Here is a 24,164-nt window from a genome sequence, read left to right as displayed (position 1 = left end):
ACTATCAGATGATTGCCAATGATGATACTTTGGGTTTGTGAGTCTAATAGGTAGGACAACCTATTTTCACTGGTCCTAAATGAGTTTTGGAAGGGTTGCACATTCCCTAAGGCAAAGCTTTTGATGTAGGCTATATTGTTAAAGCTTGAATTATTGAATATGCCTTTGTGGCACTTAGGATCCATTCCTTTTAAATACATAAATAGGAAGACTAGTACGCTGCTAGGTTTATTATTCGTTTTTCTCATTTGCCTGTCAAAAAAAGAAACGCACACACACACACACACACTTTTTTTTCCCATTAGTTTGCTGGAGTTAATTGAAGAACAAGATATTTCAACTCTCAAAGCACTATTTGTTTTCCTTCAACGGAGGCTCTTCCAAACTTTACTTGAAATCTTGAGGTGAGTTAAAATGAGTGGATGTTAAGAAGGAAAAAAGACTTTTTAGAATCCAATGATCCTTTGGAAACAAGCCATAATAGGGAGGTATGGGACAAAAGAAGGGGGATGGTGCCCAAGGGTGGTAAGGAATGGTGAGGCTATGGAGGGATATTGGAAATGGATGGGAAGTCTTCAAAAGTATAAAATTCTAGAAAGATGGATGTTGTTGTGAAATTTCTTTGGAAAAGTCTTTCCCAGTGTTATTTTTTAGTCATTCATAAAGACACTTAGATAGCAAAATTGTGGGATTAGGTTGTTAAAGAGAGGATAAGGGGAGGGGGGGTGGGTTTGATATATTGTTCCACTATTGAGAATTGAAAGGAGTGGAGGTCTTCTTCTAGAGATTGCAGTCAATCTCAATTAGAAGTGATGAGGAGGACAAATTTGGCTAGAAGGAAACCAAGACTTCCAAGTTCTCTATCAAATCCTTGCCTACATCCTTAGCCAAGGGAAGGAGCGAGTATTTCCTTGCAAGCATAGTATGGAACCCTTAGGTGTTGATGAAGTTAGGTTTCTTTACTTGACTAGCTATTTGAGGAAGGATTTTAACTCTTAATCGACTCAAAAGGAGGGGTTAGAATATTCCAAATTGATGCTACATGTGTAAAAGGGATGAAGAATCAGCTGATTACTTGCTTCTTCATTGTTCCAAAGCAATTCTCCTATGGTAGTTGGTTTTTTCTCTGCTTGGAGTCGCGTGGGTGATGCATTCCTTTATTAGAGGTTTATGATCAAGAAGGCTTATGATCATGTGGACTGGTATTTTTTGCTTTTGGTTTTGCATGGAATGGGTTTTGGTGTGAAGTGGATTGGGTGGATCAAGGGTGCGTCTCCGCAGTAAGGTTTTCTATTTTGGTGATTGGCACTCCCACAAGCTTTTTTCACAGCTCTAGGGGATTGTGACAGGGGGATCCACTTTCGTCTTATTTATTTGTGATTGCAATGGAGGTGCTTAGTTCCCTTTTAAAGAGGGCCATGGCTGGAGGTTTCTTATCTAGTTGTGAAGTGCAAGGTAGGTTTGGGCAAAGTGTTTAGATTTCTTATTTGTTGTTTGCAGATGACACTCTTATTTTCTGTCAGGCCTCTCGAGATCAGATCACTTATTTATGTTGGCTGCTTATGTGGTTTGAGGCGATTCTAGGGTTGAGAATTAATCTAGAGAAAAATGAGTTAATTCTTGTGGGAAAGGTGGATAATATGGATGACCTAACTACTGAGTTTGGGTGCAAGGTGGGTTGTCTTCCATCCACTTATTTAGGTCTCCCTTTAGGTGCTTCGCTTAACTCTATGACAACTTAGGATGGAGTAGAAGAGAGATTTCGTAAAAGGTTGTCCATGTGGCAAAGATAATACATTTCCAGAGGATGACGACTTACTTTAACTCGGAGTACTTTATTTAGCTTGCCCATTTCTTTTATGTCTTTGTTTTGTATTCCTAAGGTTGTTAGAATGAGGTTAGAACATATTTAGAGGGGCTTTTTTTGGGGAGGTGGGGTGTTAGAGCGTAAGCCACATCTTGTTAAATGAGGAATTTTTTGCTTAGACAAAAGGAAAGGTGTTTGAGTGTTAAGAGTCTTTCAATTCTTAAGAGGCTCTCCTTTGCAAGTGGAGTTGACGTTTTACGAATGAGAGATGGGCCTTTTGGAATTAGGTTATCCGTAGGAAGTATGAAGAAGAAAGAAGGGGGTGGTCTTCTCCAGAGGTGAGAGAGGGGTATGGGGTTGGGTTGCGGAAAGCGATATGGAAGGATTGGGATCTTGTGAGAACTAGGTGTTCCTTCTTGATGGGTAACAAGCGATGAGTGATATTTTGGAAGGATAAGAGGTGTGGGGACAATATGTTAAGTGTGTCTTTCCCTTCTTTATTTGCTTTAGTCAATTCCAAGGATATTTGGGTGGAGGATGTTTGGAATTATGTTGAAGGGAGGAGGGGAGGGGGTGGAATCCTTGTTTTTCTAGTCCTTTTAATGATTGGGAGGTGGATTGCATGGAGAGATTTCTATCATGTTTGCGTGGGAAGAGAGTGTGTAGGGATGTAGAAGATACAATGCTTTGGACAACAACAAAGAGTGACAAGTTTACAGTTAATTCCCTTTACAATGCTTTAGAACCAGACAACTTCAAGTCTTATCCAATGAGAGGAATTGGGTGTAGCATAGGGTCTTTTTTTTTTGCGTGGAGGTAGCATGGGGTAAAGTTCTAACCTTGGATCAAGTTTAGAGATGAGGATGGTCTTTAGCAAATAGGTGTTATTTTTGCCATTTGTTTGGAAATGAGCATGGGGAAAAGACTTGGGTTTTATGGGAGTTGCTTTTTGTGCTTTTTGGGGGTATCTTGGGTGCTTCCCTTGTTGGTTAAAGAGACTCTGTTGGGATGACATGGTTCTTTTGTAGGTAAAAAAAACGCAAGAAGGTTTGAAGTGTAAGCCTTCTATGTTTGTTTTGGATGGGTTTGGAAGACAAAGGAAGAAAATTGCATTCGATGAGGAGGTGTTTTATTTCCAAAGGCTGAAAAGTGATTTTGTTTGCTTTCTTTTATCAAAATCTAAGTTGTTTACAGATGATTGTCCTTTGACTTTACTGAGATTCTTTGATTGGTTGGGCACTTGTTGAGGCTCTAATTCTTTTGGTTTTTTCTCTTGTTTAAGCCTTGGTGGTGGAGGGAGCTTTGTCTCTTGTATACCTTGGGTTGCTATTTTGGTGGCTCTTTTTAATTCAATTTGTTTCTTTATCTATCAAAAAAAAAAAAATCTCTATTAGAGGCAATCTTTTGAGTTGGTATGGTTCTATTGTGGGAGGAAAAGGAAGAAGGCTTGGAGGATTGTTCCTTTGTGCCTGTTTTGGATGTTACCGAAGGAAAGAAATAGAAAGTCTTTTGAAGGTGTAGAACAGTCGGGTCAAGTAATCAAATCTTCCTTTATGTGTGTCCTTTTTTTTCTTGGACTTATTGTGCTAGAGTATATATAGACTTTCATTTTACGTCAATCATAGGCTTTATTGATTAGTTGAGTTCGAACCAAGAAGAGAGAGGTGGTTTTTTGTTTTCTCTTTTCCTTTTTGCTTGCCTAAATCTATGTTGTTAGGAATGCAGATGGAGAGGCTCTCTATTGTCATTATACTATTAATTAATTTATCTAACCTTGCTTTTAGCTAGATTATTAATTTGATGACAAGAATAAAATTGTAATTTACTTTGTGGGCACCACCACGAAAAAAAAAGATATTTAAAAAAAATTACCAACATGAATTTTTTATTTCCACATTATTTTAAGTCACATCTTCTTTATTTAGTTACCAGTAAATAAAGGTTTCAACTGTTGCATAATTATTTTTTATTATTATATGTTAATTCTGATAATTTTGTATTAAAAATAAAGTTAATTGTGCGCACAACATGTACGTGTTGTTTTTAATATGATAGAAGTTTCATGAGTCGGCGCTAATATGTCAGAATTTGAGATCATTCAGATCAGAAGCTGAGGTTAGTTGAAAAGATGAAAAGTTACATTCTATTAAAAACAGAAAAAAGAAAAGTCCTCATCAATTGACTTTCTTCTGAATGTCCAATAAAAAAAAAAGTTGACTTTCTTCTGAACTTGATATGATTAAACAGTTACTAATTCAAAAGTTCTTTAATATAGAGAAGGGCAATACAGAATTGGTCTGCTCCACGAAGCTGATTTTTTGGTATGCTTCCTTGATGTGGTCGGTTTCACTAATAATAGTTTCACCTGAAAGTTTTTAATAATATCTGGTGTCTAGAGACCAAGTTTGGCTTCTAAAATTAATGCTTTTAATATTATATATTCAGGAATGAATTATTCTTTAGATTAGAAAATCTGGATGAAACTTGAATAATTTGGAAGAAAAATGTGACCATGATATTGAATGAATGCTAAACTTTCATGAAGCTCATTACAGATAATGGTTCTAGAGTTGTGGATACAGAAACAATGCTTCATTCTGAAGGAAAAAAATGTATTGATTGAGAGAGTATTAGGATAAATTGCTTCCTTGACAACAATAATGTTTAGTTTAGCTGAATCACCAAAAAATTTATTTGTTATTTACATAGTTCAATCCTATCCATAAGGGCAATTTTGATACCATAAAACATCTAAAAATTTAATAGCTTATAAACAAGTTTCAGAGGGAATGCAAAATTTTCAAATCCTTGTGTGAACTTTTAGAATCTGATTAAGGAAAAAAATTCCCCTGTGCGAGTTATAGTTATGGTTTCTGCTTTTGTTGTGGCATTTTTAATTTTTAAATTCAGCATCAGTGATGTGTTCAATTGCTGTGAAAATAACTACTTGATTGATGGATGACATTATGATATTTTTATACTCAAATCTACTGCAGATTGTGGTTCTGGCATCGGGAGAGTGACTAAGAATCTTCTTATAAGGTATTTTAATGAGGTAAGACAAGCCTTCTTTTTTCTTGTAATGAGAGTCCTTTATACACCCATAGAAGTTACAAAACAAGCAAACATAGATTAGCCTTCTCTTTTCTGGTAATGAGAGTCCTTTGTGCACCCGTATCAGTTACAAAACAAGCAAACATTCTGGAATTGATAAATCTTGTTGGCTTTTAGTGCATCTTTTCTATTGTGTTGCTTAATATAAGGATTGAATTGTGTCTTCACTCATGTTTCAGAAGATTGATTTCCATATACATGCCTCTTATCCATCCCCCAGTCACGAGCACTGCTTAACTGCAAAAGGAAAACTGGAAAAGACTTCAGCACGAGCTTGCTCCTCTTCCAAGTGGTCAATCTCCATTGATGCATTAGGTCCCAAAACCTGTCATAAGAAGGAGCAGAAAATCCTTAATTTGTTGCAGTAGATAAAAACAAACTTTAGCAAAAAATGGCAATGGATATGTGGCATCAAATTTGCTTCAATTTTCTTATTTGGTCTTTTACCTTTGATTTTTGCTGACCTACACGGAAGTCAATATTTTGGCTGTTAAAACATGTTCTTATTCTCATTATATGTAGATATCACAAGCTAACAAAAGAAAAAGAAAAGAAAAAGTTCTCCATTTGTTTCTTCTTGGAAAACCCTGCATTTCTCAAATCTTGATTTTAGTTCATTGGGGAATTCTTGTATGCACCCCACTTTTATTAGAGGATCACTTTGTCTTGGTATTTGTGTATATACTGAGAATGACAATGCTCCATTTCTATGGAAGCAATACTAGAGTGGACCAATCCAATTCCAGCAAGCCTTTTAAAACATCTTTTGATTAATTCTTTCTTCCTTGCATATAATGTACCCTTTTTACCATTCTTGCTACTCTTGTAATTGGTATTTACTGTTGTACTGATTGCTAACCATGCAAAGACTTTGACTTCAGTCAGAATAACTTTCAAATGAAATTGTGCTATGGAAAGACAATTGAAGAATTGGTCTCAGAAAAGCGTGAAAAAAGATAGATAAAATTGATATGGAGGAACCAAAGTCCATGAGTGACAAGAGAGGGGTAAACAATCTATAAAGTGTAGGAAGGATTTCTCAACTTCCTGATTTGACTAGCTACTCAAAAATCAAAGTTTTAAAAGGGGAAATCGGATTTAGTAACCATTGATTTTAATGTAATTCATAGATACTTCTAATAGCATTAAGCCACAACGAATCAATCCTCCTAGGAAAATTCCAAATCCACTTGCCCAAGAGTGCTCCATTCCTAATCCTCCTAATCCCCAAATCTCCTGTGTGCTTCAGCTTGCAAGCCTAATTCTAATTTACAATGGCTTCCTCTCCATTCCCCAAAACCTAAACAAAGGCAACAAATTGGATTTTGTTCAGCATAGGGAGGTGTTGGCTTTGTTGTGTTTCTACTTTCTCTTTTTGTTGCTTAGTGCCCTTAGTATACAACCTATGTAGTTGGGGAGCGTCCCTTTTTATTTGGCATTTTCAATAAAATTCTTTTGCCTATTAAAAAAGGGAAGAAAAAAAAAAAAAAGCTAGGTAGGAATTGGCAGCTAGATGTTCACTCATCAGGAGGATGACAAAAGTATTGGTGACCTCGATGGGAGGTGGTTAAGGGTGATATACTAATTGTTGCTATTTTGAGAAATGTGGTGGTAATAATAAAGCATTAAAGGTGTGGATGTAGTGCTGATGACCATTAGGATGGTGATTCTAGCAACAATTGAGTGTTAAGAATGCCGATAATGGTGGTGGTAATAAAGAATTAAAGGTGATGGATGTAGTGCTAATGACCATGAGGATGGTGATTGTCATATCCCACATTAGAAAAGAGAGAAAGTTCATGGCGTTATATAAGTATGAACTCTTTTTAACCATGTAGATGCGTTTTAAAGTCGTGAAGGCCTTCTTGGGCTCGGAGTGGACAATATCTATATGGATGGGAGTGGATCATTACAAACGGTATTAGAGCCAATCCTTGACTCTGGTGTGGGGATTTGTTTGGTCCTATGAGGGGTGCTATTTGTTTAGCCTCGCAATCTTGTGGGACACAACGAGGACATTGTGTTTGCATAGGGAGGCGATTGTGATATCCACATCGGGTAGATGAGAAAGGTCTTGACACTATATAACTATGAGTTCCTCTTAATCATGTAGACACATTTTAAAACCGTGAAGGCCCTCTTGGGTTTAGAGCGGACAATATCTATACGATTGAGAGTAGGTCATTACGGTGATTCTAGCAACAATTGTGTGTTAAGAATGCTGATAATGGTAATTTTTTATAGCAATCAATGGAAGGTGATGATGATCTTAGCAATATCATGGTGACTAGTGGTCATTTATTAGTTGGATAAAGATGGTTGGAAGTGGTGATTTATGTTTAGGACACATTGAGGTCTATCAGAGAGCAATTGAACTTACTGAACATAAGTTAGTTCCTTGGCTTCTTTTTAGGTCTTACCAATTGAAGAGTTCATTGATATTCCTATAAGTCTGTTTGGGGGTTGAGGATAGGGGTTTGGGGGATTGGTTTTTTGAGTTTGTTAGGATTGGCTTTTGATGGGTTAGTCTCTAGAATTTCTCTTTTCATTTTTTTTCTACCTTTTATGAAGAGTCTCTTCTTGTTTTTTATATCAGGTTTATTTTCTATGAAATCCTTCTTGCTTATCCTTTCTAAGTAGCAAATTTTATATGGTTTCTCCCCTCAAGTTCATTAGGAGTTAAAGCTCCCATGAAAGTCAAAACCCTTGCTTATTTAGTGGCTCACTTGCTGACAACTTGCTTTAGTTCAGGGGACCCTACAAAACTTATAACCTTCACAAATGCCACTTTTTGTGGGTGGAGCAAGAAGCAAGCTGACTTCTGCATTTCTTTTAAGGCTTGTCTTCTTGCAGTATCTTTCATCTTCTTTTGCTAGGGTCCAATCTGTGGTCCTGATGTGATCTTGGACATGTTGGTTATTTCTTTTCAAGACTCCAGCATGAATGCTAGGAGCAGTCTTTTATAGCATTGCTGTGTTACTAGCCACACTATACGGGGTCTGGGGTAAGAAGAACCCCAAAATTTCTTTAATACAGGCAGAGATGTGGTGGATTGTGGGACAGAATCACTTCTTGACTTCTCTTTGGTATCATTTACCAAGGAGTTTGCAGGCATTCTTATTATCATGATCCTTTTGGGTTGTGGGGCTCCTTTCTCAAGGAGTAGGGTTATTTCTGCTAAGTAGTGTATTGTTTTAATTAGGGCTTTGTCCATGGTGTGTTTAGGGGTGGGTACTTGTTTTTATTTCTTCACAGATATCTAATCCTTCTTTGTTCTCTTGTTCTTTCTTTTGATGAGCAGATAAGAATGAGTATTATCATGCATTTAAAAAATGCAGATACTGCTAATATACATAAGATAGCCTTCACAAAACATCATTTATATGAAAAACTCACTATTTAATCCAACTTTAGATCAACTGTTTACATGCTCAAACTAGTCCATGTCAAATTGCCCTTATCATGAATTAGATTGTTCCATCAGCCTGCAATAAATCTTGGGTTTTCTAAACTGGTTCCTGTTGTAAACCTGCTGACAGTTTGAATTTCATGATTCAACTGATTGTTTGTGTTAGGTTTTTCAATGGTTAATGTAATTTGTTTGGATATAGGTTGATCTTGTTGAGCCAGCATCGCATTTCTTGGAGGCTGCCCGTGAAACTTTGGCTTCTGGAAAGCTTATGTTTTCGGATATGCACAAGGCAGCCAACTTTTATTGTGTTCCACTTCAGGTAAATCTAGTTGGATATTACTCACATGCACATAATAAAAACTCTGCTATACACATGTACAGTTTCAAAGTGAATAATTGCTATAGATCACCGTGTCCATAAATCTACAGATTTGAAGTTTGATATATGAAATCTAGATTTGAATAAACCAACTCCTTGATAATTGAAGAAGGTTGCTTAACCAAGAGGTGAAAAGAAGAGGAGAAAGAATAATCAATTGATAATGTACTCATATCTGATAAATCTTTAGTGACACTAACATATATGCATGCCAAGAACCGCTTGGTTTGCCCCCCAAAAAAGGAAGTGATTGCATTTTATTGTCTTAGGGTAACTGTTTAGAGCCTTGACTTGTCTATGTTTTCTTATAAAAATGTGTTAATAGTGGCTTCTCGTGGTAGCTGCAAAATTTATCAGCTTTGATTTTGATAGCATTTGAATAAACGATTTGGTTAAGTAGAAGGGTGTTTTCACCAAAATTAATGTAATAATAACCATTAAAAGAAAAAGAAAGAAAAAACAAAAAAAAAAAAAAAAAAAAAAAAAAAAGAAAGAGAAAAAGAAAAGAAAAAGGAAAGGTAGATCATTTATTAAACTCTTAGAATGAATTCATTCATGTTTAATGGATAGGCAGATGATTCATTTAACTGTGCTTATCAGAAAATAGAATATTTTGATTTATAAAATGGGGATTTCAAATTTCATCTGATTTCATGTGTTATGAAATTTGCTTCATTTTGTCAAAATGAGCTGAAACATTCTGTTTTAGATGGGAATTCTAGGTGAAAGCACCTATGTTCCAATTTCTTAAAATTGTCCAGCTTTTATCCATTTTGGATCATTCTTGTCTGTTCTGGACCATTTCGGTTGCATTTGCTCAGTGTTATTAAAATTTTCCCTAGGTGCGAAAAAGCCATACAGGGTCAGTGAGGCACACATGATGCACCTTGCTTTGGCTCGGGGGGGAATGCGATGACAAGGTTTCTCTCTGGATGCATTTAACAGACTACCATGTGGAAATTCTTTACTAAATTCTGATTAAACAGATCAGGTTTAAGTAATGATCCGATTAACTAATAGGGTTGTTAGCTATCCAAACCATTCAATGCATAGAACTTGGTGACATTTTGGGAATTTGGCTTTTAGTTACAGCTCCTCTGCTTTGTGGCCCAATTAGAAACTGCAATCTTTTATTTTTTCACTTGGATTCTTGTAAGATTTGCATTTTTTTTTTTGATCGGAAACGAAGAAGAATATATTAATAGAAGAAAAGATACAGGAGAAAGAAAAGTTACAAAAGAAAGAGAAGAAAGCAAGGGAAGGATGAGAGGTCCTTCCTACACAAACTGAACAAAGGAGAAAACTCCCAACAATAGAACTCTAAAAACAAAGAGAAACCCCAACAAACTTCAAACTTTTGAAGCACAAACCGCAATCCAGTTGAGTTGTAAAACACTTAGAGGAACTCCTCTAAAAGCTTCAGTACAAGAAGGCCATAGAGAAGAATAGAACCGAATTAAATCCCATAACATCTCTTCCGTTCTCCCTTTGTCCTCAAAGATCCTATTATTTATCTCTTGCCACACCAACCAAATCAACGTAAGGCAAGCGATTTGCCAAAGTGTCTTGCCTCTTAATGAGTTTCCCAAGCCTTTAAAAGTAATAACCAACATGTCCTCAAAACTCCTTGGAGGGACCCAAACCAAGCTTGCTAGATTGAACAACTTGTGCCAGAGTCCAATGGTAATAGGACAACGAAGAAAAAGGTGGTCAATCGACTCTCCACTTCCTTTGCAAAGAATGCACCATTGAGGACAGAGGGATTTGTAGGGTCTTCTCAATTGCAATTTATCATTGGTGTTTACCTTCCCATATGCTACTAACCAAGCGAGGGCCTTAACCTCTGAAGGGACTTTTGAACTCCACAAGAACTTGGCCGGAAGGAACAAGATAGGATTTGAGATTTTTGACAAGGCCAAGAAAAAAGATTTCACTGAAAACAATCCTGACGAAGATAAAGACCACGCTCTTGAATCTGCTAAAGAAGGATAGAAAAGCACATAACTAAGGGAGGACATTAATCTCTGAAGGAGATCAATTTCTGAATCTGTAAGATTGCGGCGAAAGTTAAAATTCCAAGACAGTGGAAATGAATTGCCAAGGACATTTGAGACAGTGAGGTTTTTCACATAAATAACTCTGTAAAGATCAGCAAATTGAGAACACAAAGTTTGGTTACCCCATCAAAGATCTTCCTAAAAATGAATTCTCTCCCCATTGCCCACAACTAGGCGGACAAAAGGGGAAAAAACCTGGAAAACTTGAGCAATAGACTTCCATGGACATCTGTGTGACCATCCAACCACCATGTTGGCGTCCCATCCATTAGGATGTGTCCCATATATACTTGCAATAACCTTATGCCAAAGACCACTCCTTTCTCTAAGGAACCTCCAAAGCCATTTCCCTAAGAGAGCAATATTTCTCATAGAAGTCTTCCCAAAACCCAAACCTCTTAACTTCTTTGGTCTACTAACAACCTCCCATCTTATAAGATGATCTTTCTTCCCTTCCCCCGCCCCAGGCCAAAGAAAATCCCTTTGCATCTTCTCAATCTTTGAAGCTATTGATGCTGGGATTTTAAAGAGGGAGAGGAAGTAGCTAGGGATGTGAGACAGACAAGACTGAATTAGAGTAATCCTCCCTCCCAAAGACAAAAAAGCCTTTTTCCAACCATCCAGCCTCCTCGAAATTCTCTCATAACAGATCTGCAACTATAAGGACAATACTTGAAACTAACTTGAAACAAGTTGATTTACTAAGAGATTCGGATGATTTCAATGTATGAAACAATTTATAAGAAGAGAAATCTATTTTTTAATTTTTTTTTATAGGTTTTTTTCATTTTTTATTGACGGGTGCATGATGCCCAGAAGAGAAATCTATGCATTCTTATTAAAGAATTTTGCAACAAAAGACTTAGGGAAATGCTTGTCCAATAATTTCTTGTTGAAGTTTTCAGTTTACAGTAAAGACTATTATTTAATCATTTACTGTACCAGATTAGCTGTCTTTTTAATTATCTATATGAATATGGACACTTCTCTTTGAGATATTTTTTACTAATATCATCAGTGTGCTACGCACTATTCCCCACTAACAATGTTGATTTCATATGTAGTTCTCTACAGGTCCCAAATGTATGAACTCCTTATAATATGCAATCATCCACTCCATTCCCATGCTCTCATGTCCCTTCCATGCTCCCTTTTCTGTTCAATGTTCTTATGAGTTTGCCATTTGAAGAGCTAACTTATAAAGTTCCCCATTCAAACCACAAATGGGCTGTCTGTCACAGCTGCTGTTTCCAGTAAAGTTCTTCAAGAGGACCTATTTAGAGAAGAGGTGGATTTCCAAAATTATTAGGGGAAAAAAAAAAAAAAATAGAAGTCCAAAAACCTCTTCATGTATCTTTGTTGGAAAGCACAGTAATCCTAGCTTTGCTAAGAAGAACTTCTGAATCCCAATTCTCTTCTGGATTAAAATGATTTAATGTGTAGTTTAAAACTCTCTAAAGCATTTGTGACGAGCCAAAACATATTTTGGGACTGCCAGGAAGCAGCAGAAAATGGGTCCTAAGTTAAATATTTGAAGGGTCAATTGCCTGTTACTCACCATGCTGACCTTTTTATCCTTCTGTTTTTTCCCCTTCCCAATTGAGCTTAAATGTTGCCTAAAATCTCAAAATGTTTAAAGAAATTACCTGTTTCCTTTTCAAAATAACCTGTTATCATTTGAGTGCCATCAATTTAAACCTTTCAAGTTCTCTCTGCTTCTTTTCTTTTGACTTCCCAATGTATAATTTTCACTTCCAGGAAAGGTTTCAAAATCTCTTGGAGCTTGTTCTTTCGTTGACCTTCAATCCCCCTACTAGTCTTTGGAGGTTCAGCTCTTGGGAAAGAGCTTTAAGGCAGTTAGAGGGAAATTTGAATATTCATTGCAATAAATTCATATACACTCTATTATTTTCTCTCTTTTTTTTTCTCTATACAAGGAGCATCTTTTTTTTCAGGTTAATAGCTTTATCATGGGATTCAATTAGTATCATCTTCGCTTCAGATGGAATTCAAAATATGGATCATTTAAAGGATTGATAAATTTGTCTAGACATTTCATGTAAATCTTAGTGATGTATGTGTATGTCAAGACATGTATATGCCGACCATGTGATATGTCTAAATTGACAAAGCGTCAGTTGGTTCAATTTGGTATGTCTTTACTAAACTCATCTTTCTTAGGTCTTCAGCTGTAGGAAACCGTTAAACTCTACAGCAGCACAAACCTATTTCAGTTCATCAGCAACACTCTTCCCCTTGCCTTTCCCTGTCTTTTACCCCTTTGCAGCTAATCAAATAAACAAGTCATTGGAAGTTATTCTACTTTGTTGGAAGCCAAAATATATCCCATCTCTGAATTGATTCAGACGATTTCTTCAAGACTAGCTCTCCATTCATTTCTTTATTTTCCCTTTTTTCCCCTCCTTTTTTGTGTTATAGACATGGTCAATCCCCATTTTTTTTTCATTAAGTTCTGTGGCTTTCATTCTTAAAGCTATTTCTGGAATATGATCAAACAGAAAATCTGTGTTCCCTCTTATTCACAAGTTATTGTTACCTAAAAACAGAAAACTGAAAACTTACAGTGACAAAACAACGAAATATGTTCCTTGAACAAACTTTAAAAACTTGTTTCTGGAAACAACAGACAGAAATTAAAGTGCCTCTGGGTCTTTAACAACAAAGTACTTTTGGCTTGATATTTGATTAGCCTTAAAATTATTTCTAATGAAGCTAAAGAAACCTAACCAGAAAAATCATTCTATGACCAGTCCAAAAAAATTAATCTTTAGACTTTAGTATGTGTGTTTTTGTGTGAATTGTCATGACATAAACACTTTGTAAGAAGTGATATGATAAAATGAAGGATAAACTCTTTCATACCAAATTAAAAGAGAAACAAGATAAAAAATGGCGATGATAGCAAAGATAGCTGGGAGCTTGATAGAGTATCCTAGAAGAGCCTTCACTAAAAATATGATTGCAAGCCATAGGTCACTCATCACCTGCAAGGCTTTCCAGTGTAGAGGCTCTGTTGTTGCCTAAGAATCCTCGAATGTGTAAGACTTAAAGGAGTCCTCCATCCAAAAATTTAGTTGTGGTTAATTGCTAGTTGCTAAATCTTTACATAGTTTTTACAATTTTTACATCATTTAAGTATCTTTTTGATGAAGATTTAAATGGGAAGATAGAAAGGCAAATTTATATCAGGACGATGATGCTAAGGTTGGTCTTGCCTACCAAAAGACAAATGTTAAGGTTTGTCTCAGTACAAACTTTAGTTTTCTAAGTTCTGTGAAACATCTTGTAGCAAACAAGTTATATAAACTTCAAAACCAGAATACTACATTCCTTCCATACAGAAGACCAGAATACTTTATATCAGTTGAAAGGTGCCACCTGGACCTTGCTGTTAAAGTGCTATACAAATGAAACAGTATGGAAATTGTTTGATGGAAAATTGCTTCAGATTTAGGTTTTTTGAAGTTGGATGGAGTCTAGGAAAGGCTTCGGTTAAAGAGGCGCTTCTAGGATGGCAAGGCTTTTGTTAGAGAGGCGCTTCTGGAGTCCTAGGTTTAGTAGGCGGTTTCATGATTGGGAACTTGAGGAGGTGCAAGCCTTATTTGGGAGATTGTCCGCTCACCACTTATCTTTGGAGACTAATGATGTTATGGTTTGGTTACCTACAAAGGATGATGCTTTTTCTGTTAAGTCCTTTTACTCCTCTTTGGCAAATAGGAGACTGGAGTCATTCCCCTATGGCATTTTGTGGAATTGTTGGGTGCCTACAATTTTTGCTTGCGAAGCAACTAGGGCCCAGGATCTTGACTCTTGATCAGCTCAAAAGGAGGGGTTGAAGGATTTTTAATAGATGCTACTTGTGTAAGGAAGAAGAAGAAACAAGTGACCATATCCTCATCCATTGTTCGAAAGCTTGTATTTTGGGGTAGTTGGTATTTGTGCTTTTTGGTATCCAATGGGTGATGCATTCTTCAGTTAGAGAGGTTCTTCTGAGTTGGCATGGGACTTTTGTTGGTAAAAAGAGGAAGAAAGCTTGGAAGGTTGCTCCGTTGTGTCCTTTTTGGACTTTTTGGTGGGAGAGGAATAGGAGAGCTTTTTATAACTATGAAAGCATGGACCAAGTTATTAAAAATTCTTTCTTGTATCTATTTTGGGATTGGGCTCGGTTGTATATTGAGGATGGTTCATTATCGTTGTTAGATTTTGTGAATTGGGTAGGCTCTCGTTAGGGCGTGGTAGCGGGTTTTGTGTTTTTGCACCTTTTTTTGTCTTTGGTTTTCTTTGTATACAACATGTATACTTTCTTTCTTTTAATACAAATCTTATTTACCAATAAAAAAAAGGTTTCTTTGTGGGCAAAAAAAGGAAAAAGGTGTGGCAGGCTGCTCCTTATGCCTTTTCTGGACTGTTTGGAAGGAAAAAAACAGTAGGGTGTTTGAAAATGAGGGGCGGTTGATTCAAGGGCTCAAATTCTCTTTCTTTTGTAATCTTTGGGTGTGGTGCAAATTGTATATGGTTCCTAGTCCTCTTTCCACTGTTGACTTTGTGGATTGGTTGGGTTTGGGTTAAGGGGGGTTGTTTTTTGGTGTCCCCCTTTGTTTTTTGTGTCGCCTCTAGGAATTCCTTTGTATACTTTCTGTACTTTGGAACACTTCTTTTGGTGTTTCTCTTTTATAAGTTGCTTCTTTTTATTGAACAAAAAAAAAAAAAAAAATGCTAATAAGAAGGGTTTTGAACTCTGCTTTCACATCACCCAAGAAGTGACATTTTTTTTTTTGAACTTTAAAAGGGTGTTTGCAAATGCTACAAGCATCAACTCCTATTAGAGATCATTAAAAGGAAAAAACATTGTAAAAACTTACTACAAAAATGTTCCAAAAATGTATCACACAGCTATTTTATTACATTGATGAGTATGATGTACGATGATAACTATGATGAGCTAATTGATTTGATCCTTGATGGAGAAATATTTCAAGTGATGGTGGTACTCTCTATGCCCATGCATATTAATGAAATAAATCCTACAGGCTGGGAAAATAATATGACTTCTGTTAATTCTTGTATATTTGTCTTGTGCTGTAGGTGATTTTTCAGCCCCATGATAAATTTCTTGCATTTGTTTTAGGACTTCACTCCAGAAACAGGGAGATATGATGTTATATGGATTCAGTGGTGTATTGGGCAGCTTGCAGACGACGATTTCATTTCATTCTTTAAGAGAGCAAAGGTAACCTAAATCTTCCTAAATCCAATCTAATTATGAAAGATACTGCTAGATGTTTATTGGGACTACCTTATAAAAAAGAAGCCTAAACTTTTGAAGTCAGTTGTGTTGCAACCCATGGGAGGGAATTAAAAGAAATGCAATCCTTAAATTGCCTTCTGGTTCTTCATTACTCTAAAAAACACTAACTCAAATGCTTGAATGCTTGATCTCAGATTCAAAAGCCTTTGACTTGGATTTGAACTTGAAAATTTTGTGTACAAACTTTGATCTCTTGAAGAATTTCCATTTTGGACTTGAATAAACTAAAAGTTCAAATTCTTTTCGGCGCTTGTGACTTTTGAAGTTTGCCTTCAATGTTAGGGGGGAGACATTTTTAATGGACAATTATGTTAAAGGGGTAGATGAATTTGATAATGGCCTTAAAGGCCACATATTTTGCATAATTGCTGCTAAGGCCATGAAAATTTATCGACAAAAATACCCTTTACCATTTACACTTATCTATTTGCATGTTTTTATTTTATTTTTTATTCTCATGGTTTGTTTTTTATATCAAATCATTGGAAATATTGTCTATACATGCATAAATTTCCAATATATATATATTTTACATTTTCATATATACAAAGTACTTTTACTAAATGTACAAGGCATTTGCACTAGGTGTACAAGACATATAAAAGTTGCCTACTATGAATATAGTTTTTTTCTTCATTTTCTTTATTTGTTTTAATAGCATCGGAAACATTGATTACATGCATGTATCAATGTCAAATACAATTTTTTATATTTTCACACGTTTACAAGGTAATTTGTACTAAAATGTATAACGTATTTGTACTAGTCGTGCAAAACTTGTACACATTTGCTCATTGTGAATATATTTGCATGATTTTATGGATGTTAGTAAAAATATGAAAATGTCTTGTACATTTAGTATAACTGGCTTGTATATGTATAAAAATGTGAAAAAAAATTATATTTGACATTTGTAAATATGTATAAAAAAATTTCTAGTAATTTGGTATGGAAACTAAACAAAGAAAATGAAGAAAAACATGTACATAAATCGATGATATACATGTTGTACATGCCTTATACAGTTGTTATTTAATTAAATTTCAAAAATAAAAAATAATAATAATAATCTAACATTAAATTAATGAAAAATGAATTAATATAATAGTTGCAACTTGAAAAAAAAAAAACTATATGAATACTAAATAGATTTTGAGAAAGATTTTATTTATTATTTAAAATTTTTCTTGAAATCTTAATATATTAATCATCATGGATGCCTAAGGATAAATTTTAATATATTAAATAGTTGTAGTGCTCATGTGGGATGTCATCCAATTGCATAAACTTCTATCCTTTGAGCCTAAATATGCATTTTATATGGATCTTAGACCTATTTGCTGGAAATGGAGATTGCCCTTTTTTAAAAACCATATTAAGGGTATGTTAGGCATTTTTGGGTGATAAATTGTCCATTTAGCCTTGAGAGCAATTTTAAAACTTGCTCTACTCTTTTAGCCCAATTATGGAAAATATATGGTCTTTAGGGCCAGTATTAGATTCAGTTACCCCTTTAACATAATTGTGCCTATTTTTATGGGTAATCAAGAATAAAATGTTGAAAGAACTCCTTTGAGAGTTTGGAGCATATTGTGTTTGAACACTCGCTCTCTCTCTTAGATGTTTGTTTCCTTTATTATTTATTTGTATTTCCTTAATCTTATTTTATCATATCACTTACGAGTAGGATAAGAAAGAATTTTATCCCATTTTAAGTAAAATAGAAAGAGGTTTGTGTGTCTATAACAAACATGGAAAACTAGAAATTTGGAGATGGCTCATCAAGACATAGGTATCAACAAAGCATAGTAATTTATGTGTAATTAGAATTTGGGGGAAAAATCATAGCTAAAAAATTCAAAAAGTTTGTTTATGTAAATTTTGTGATGCGCCTATGCATTAAGCCCATATTTTGTAAAATTAAACTTTTCAAAATCTATTCTTTAACGTTTTTATTTGACATGGTCCAATTTAACTTTTTATATCCTATTATCTTTTAATGAAATTAATTTTACTACTGTGAGTAGATTAGCCAATGCACTCAAGTCTATATGATATGGTGTTATTCCTCCAATAATTGATACTTCCAATATATATATATATATATATATATATATATATATGCATTTCATATATGTATATGCATATTTTACTTATGAAAAAAAAAAAAAAACTTTATAATATGCAATATGATAAACTAGAAAAATGACAGACTCTACGATTTCCAATTTAACAACTATGAATATTTCACATATTTTGACTAGCAGTAGGCCACCCTATTTTGAATCTAAGCTATGATTGCTGCTTGCAAGTATTTAAATCATTCATTGAGAAATGTAGCTTTCTTCTTTCTTAGGATGTTTTTTTTTTTTTTTTTTGATAAGTAAACACATATATTAGCAAAAGGCAAAACGCCGCATAGCATACGGGGAGTATACGAGGCTACGAAGGCCTCCCAACAAAAGACAAAAGAGACAAAAAACCCACCAACCCTTAAATGGAGGCTAACCACTCCAAGAAACCTATAAGGGAGCGAGGCTCCGCTCCACTATACAATTTTGCCCACCCCCACACATTACAAACAAAAAAATTCTTAATTTTCTGAATAGCTAACTCCCCCTCCCCCTGAATGCTAATCTATTCCTCTCCTTCCAAACTATCCAGAAAATAAATAACGGAATGGATCTCCAAATTTTCTCCCTCTTTTTACCCACAAAAGAACCCTTCCAACTAAGAACCACCTCCTTTACAGTTTCTGGAAAGACCCACTGGGCACCAAACACACCAAGGACAATCTCCCACAACACTCTAACCACTGTACAATGAATAAGCAAATGATTTACATTTTCCTCTTCGCTACCACATAAATAACAACGATTCAGGAGTTGCCATCCTCTCTTTTGAAGCCTATCAAGGGTAAGAACCCTCCCCCAAGCAGCTTCCCATGCAAAGAACGCTAATTTAGAAGGAACATTCTCCACCCAAATGCCATTTTTGGGAAACAAGGAGACACTAGGGCAGATCAGTAGGCCATACGCTTCCTTAACACCAAACTTCCCATTTTTTCCTCCCTTCCAAAAGACCAAGTCCTCCTCCAAGCTGATTCTTTGACTCCTTAAGACTTGAAGTAATTCGCCTACCACGTCCAACTCCCAATCGTTGAAGCCTCTAATAAACCTTAGATTTCAACCTCCTTGACCAGAATTCTGGTCCCACATATCCCCCACTGTGGCGTTCCTTTGGGCAGCCACGACAAAGAGTTGAGGGAACCTTAGAATTTCTGGCGCCTTTTCCCACCTTAAAAGCCATATTATTCCAACACTAATCAGATTCCTTCAGAATTTCTTTCCAAACCCCAACACCAAACGCCCCGTTTGCCTTCTTAGTCCTCCACCCAAATTCCTCTTGCCCATATTTTGCCATAAGCACTTGCTTCCACATCTCGTCCTTGGCCTGAGCGAATCTCCACACCCATTTTCCAAGCAAAGCTTTGTTCAAGGGGACTAACTTCCTCAAACCAAACCCCCCCTTCTCCTTACCCACACACACCCTCTCCCAATTGACTAGGTGGGCTTTTCTTTCCATATTTCCCCCTCCCCACAAAAAATCTATTTGCATCTTTTCCAGCCTTCTTGCCATTGTCCTAGGCATACGAAAGAGGGACAATTGATATAAAGGCATACTAGCCAAAGTACTCTTTATGAGGGTGATTCTTCCGCCTTTGGAGATATATTGCCGTTTCCAAAGGCCCAATTTCCACCTCATCCTTTCTTCCACCCCATCCCACACACTAGAGGCTTTATTGGACGCACTCAATGGCAGCCCTAGGTAGGTTGATGGCAGCTGGCCTACCTTGCATCCCAACTCCACAGCCATCTCAAGGATCTCTTCCACCTCCCCTATTGGAATAATTTCACTTTTAGCCAGATTTATCCTCAGCCCTGAAACGTCTTCAAACCAACATAAAATCCAGCTCAAGTAGGTCATGTCTTCTTTCTTTGCCTTACAAAAAACTATTGTGTCATCCGCAAAGAGAAGATGAGAAATATTGACAACTGACCCACTGCCCCTCTGAATGTTGCACCCAGAAATGAATCTCCCTTCCACAGCCCTCCGAATAAAGGCACTCAATACCCCATGAAAAACAGATATGGGGATATAGGGTCACCTTGCCGTAGCCCTTTTGAGCTAGAAAAAAACCCAGCCGGCTCCCCATTTACTAAAACTGAAAATTTAGCAGTTGAGATACAGCTCCACATCCATTCCCTCCACTTAGCCCCAAACCCCATTTTTTGCAAAACCCTCATTAAGAAGTGCCAATTAACGCTGTCATACGCCTTTTCAATATCTAATTTGCAGATAAGGCCTTTCTCTCCTCTTTTTTGCCATGAATCGATCACCTCGTTTGCAATTAGAGATGCATCCAAAATCTGTCTTCCCATAACGAAAGCATTCTGATATGGGGAAACCACTTTACCAATCACATTTTTAATCCTAATCCAACACCTTGGCCAATAGTTTGTACAGCCCACCTAAGAGACTAATAGGCCTGAAATCCCCCAGCTCTTCCACCCCTCCTTTTTTTGGTAAGAGAACCAGAAACGTGTTGTTGAGGCTCTTGAGAAAGGCGTTTTGCTCATGGAACTCCTTGAACATCTCTAAAACCTCCTCTTTCACGAACTCCCAGTAGCATTGCCAAAAAGCCACCGTGAAGCCATCCGGACCTAGAGCCTTGTCCCCATTCATGTCCATTAGGGCCGAATGGACTTCCTCCTCCATGAAAGGAAGCTCCAAGGTATCCGCTTCTTGCTGACTGATCTGATTCAAAATTAACCCCCCTATATCCGCCTTCCACTCCGAGTCTTCCGTTAGTAACTTTTTAAAGGCATCTACAATTCCTGACCTTACTTCTTGCTCCTTTGACAGCCAAACCCCACTGACTTTTATTCTATCCATGGTACTTGTAGGTTCATTTAGTTGCATTTCCCCTCAATCTGCTCTAAGTTTCTTGTTTTTATTGGTAGCCGGCATTCCTAAGGAAAATATTGTACCTACCTAAGGGTTCATTCCTACTAGGCTGCTGTTGTGATGCCAGATAGCCATACTCATTGTCTGCCTCTACTTCTATAGCTATCACATTTCAGGGTTTTAGAATTGTGTGTGTAAGAAACATTCTATGCTTCTTGGAAACCAAGAGATATATTTTTCACCATTAGATAATATTCTAGTTTCTAAATGCTAGTTAATATCTAAATTTGTGTTTTGTGCTAACAAATATTCCACTTTCAGGCTGGACTGAAACCTGGGGGATTTTTTTTCCTGAAGGAGAACATTGCAAGATCTGGTACTATTTTTCTGTCTCTTCCTTGTTTCATGGTGCCTGGTTTCATTTCATGCATTTCCACCTGCTTCTCTTCTTTGTGATGGGACTTTGACAAATAATTGACATAAAGATAGGTTGTACTATTCAATTTTGTCTATTTTCTATTTTTGCAATTTAGTTATGAGTGACTCAATTCATGTGGTCTTATTGATCAAAACACTGAACTATGAGTTTATTATCCCAAGAAATAAGTCTCAGTGTCATTGTTCCCTACTATACAATTCTGCTCATGATCAAAACACTGTTCTATGGGTTTATTATCCCAAGAAATAAGTCTCAGTTTCATTGTTCCATAGTATAGAAATGTGCCCATGAAGCTTGGATAAAGAAGTCATGTTCTTTTTATCCAATCATTTTCTATGGTTATTGAGAAGAGATCATGTTTTGATAAAGTCAGGCTGCACAAAGTCCAAAGAGGAAAAGGGTTTATACCTAGCTAGTGAACAGAATATCTGCTGGCAAACCAATAATATTGCACTAGGCTTTAGATGTATTTCACAAGAAGTTAAATGGGCCTGATCCTAATTTGAGTAAATGTGCTAATAAAAATGCTGAATGGTAAAATGGGAGCTTAAAATGTGAGTGCTAGATGTGAGATATATTTACTGAGAAGTTGGGTTATGCAGTTAATTTAAGGGCAGGTCCTTGGATGGTGATAAGAGTTGCCTTGGGGAGCTCAACCTAGTGTGTGTGTGTATATATGTTTGTATATATGTGTGTGTGTGTGTATGTATATGTATATGTACACAATACCTACACTATATGTATATTGTAGCTACATTATATGCAGTACATAATAATATCAATATTATTCATATGTTTTTAATAATAAGTAATTATATGTTATGATACATCAAATTATAATATTAATATTAAATAATAATAATAATAATAATAAATGTAGAAAGTAAGATGAAAAGATAATAATAAAAAACCAGAAAAAGTAAAGAAGAAAAAATAATTAATAATAAAAAACCTAGAAAAGGACAAAATAAAGAAAAAGACAAAAGAACGACATTTTTGTCTTTTTACTCATTATGGGCTTTCTACCAATTTACACAGTTTTGTAGCCTTTATACCAATTACACCCCTTTCCACACCCAATACATAATTCTCCATTTCTTCTGCTGTCCAATGATGAATTCAGTTTTTGTGCCAGACTTTATCTGCACGGTTGAGAAGATGAAAACCATCCTCCAAGATGAAGATACCTTTTCAAGTTGGATATAAATAATTTAATTAATTGATTATTTATTTATTTATTATTATTTTTTCTTTTGGGGTGGGGGGAGATGGACTGGAGTTTATTTAATCTGAGTTTCTTTTCATCCTCAGTCAGTTAGGGTTTTACCATCTTCTTATTATTGAAATTTTCTGTGATATTTATATTATTTTTGAGTTTTTGGAATAATATATTCAAATTTTCTGCCGTGACTTCTGCTTAATGCTATTTGTGCATTTGTTGCATTTGTATCTTTTGTACTATCTCTGCTGCTCATGATTTCCTGAAAAATGTTTACATACATGCATACATATGTAGATGCCTTTTCTGACAATATATATTCAACTAAATGAAAAATCATCTTATCAGTATTTTTTTATATTTTATATTTGTTACCTCATTCTAATGTCATTGTTCAACCTGCTGACTGAGCTAGTTGGAACCCTGGACAGTGAAACTGTCACTATGGGTCTGTTGAAAGGCCCAGGTTTGAACACATTGGTTCTTTGTGGAAAATGTAACACAATCTAATACCCTGGGTGATGTACTAGGACTAGGTTGCCTATTATATCGTGATAACAATAATTAAAATAAGTAAATGGTCTTTGTATGTGTCTCTTTATAATGTTGGATATTTTTATTTATTTATTTTTTGAAGTAGAATTATGTGGTGAAATGAGGATTGAACTCCCTAATAATGAAGCTGCAGAAGTAGATAGCTTAAGAGATAAAAACTTTAAATGAAACAGGTATGCTAGGAAGTTCAACCTAAAAGTGGATTAGTTCCACCAGTGATTTATTTTTAGTGAACCTTAAATAGGTCATGAACAAGCCACTGTATGCAGGCCGCATGCATCATCATTGGTTAATTGCTATACTATTTAATAGGATAAGGCCATAGAGGCATTTTTTGTAATATTTGTTTCACAGTGCTTTCCCCAGCTAACTAGACAAACTTTGTCTCATATATTTGCCAAGTAACCACATACTAACTAGAGACATGCCCTCTTCTGGAAGTAATTTTTGAATTGAAAGCAGGATTTGTGTTGGACAAAGAAGATAGAAGCATTACCCGGTCAGATTTGTACTTCAAGGAGCTCTTTGGTCAGTGTGGACTGCACCTCTACAAATCGAAGGTTTGTCCCACTGTCACACTTGCAAACCCAAAATAAGCCATCAAACTTGGTTTGATAAGTGGATTTTCTATGTACTTTGTGTTCTAAATCCATTCACAAGCATTACTTAGGATAAAGGTGGAGAAGTATATAAGGATTTTTATCGTCTTTGGGCTCAACTTCAGCAGAAAGAATTATGTCTCTAGAAGAAATTATATAGCATCACTTCTAGACCTTGCTAATTCTTCCAAAAAAATTCTTGTGTAAAATTGTCCAAATTAGAGTGCTTGGAGTCTCTTTAATTGAAAGAAGAGAAAATCAAAATAAACAAAGACATAAGCGAAAA

The 24,164-nt window shown here is 35.8% G+C and overlaps 1 protein-coding gene across 3 annotated transcripts in view; it reads left to right on the top strand.

Annotated features, from left to right (window-relative positions):
* The window catches only part of LOC104880540 (alpha N-terminal protein methyltransferase 1), a 44,495-nt gene that overhangs the window by 17,965 nt on the left and 2,366 nt on the right, over positions 1 to 24,164 (top strand). Inside the window, exons 3-7 of one of the 3 annotated variants that reach the window (XM_010657485.3) lie at positions 4,804 to 4,862; positions 8,533 to 8,652; positions 15,919 to 16,020; positions 21,388 to 21,442; positions 23,742 to 23,839. In XM_010657485.3, coding sequence (XP_010655787.1) covers positions 4,804 to 4,862; positions 8,533 to 8,652; positions 15,919 to 16,020; positions 21,388 to 21,442; positions 23,742 to 23,839 — 434 coding nt within the window. Of the gene's footprint in view, positions 1 to 4,803; positions 4,863 to 8,532; positions 8,653 to 15,918; positions 16,021 to 21,387; positions 21,443 to 23,720; positions 23,840 to 24,164 lie in introns of all 3 variants that reach the window. The other 2 variants (XM_059740284.1, XM_059740285.1) reach the window with 2 other exon arrangements.

This window comes from Vitis vinifera, chromosome 10 (assembly GCF_030704535.1).
Source record: "Vitis vinifera cultivar Pinot Noir 40024 chromosome 10, ASM3070453v1".
NCBI lineage: Eukaryota > Viridiplantae > Streptophyta > Magnoliopsida > Vitales > Vitaceae > Vitis > Vitis vinifera.
This window is presented reverse-complemented; position numbering and strand designations above follow the sequence as displayed.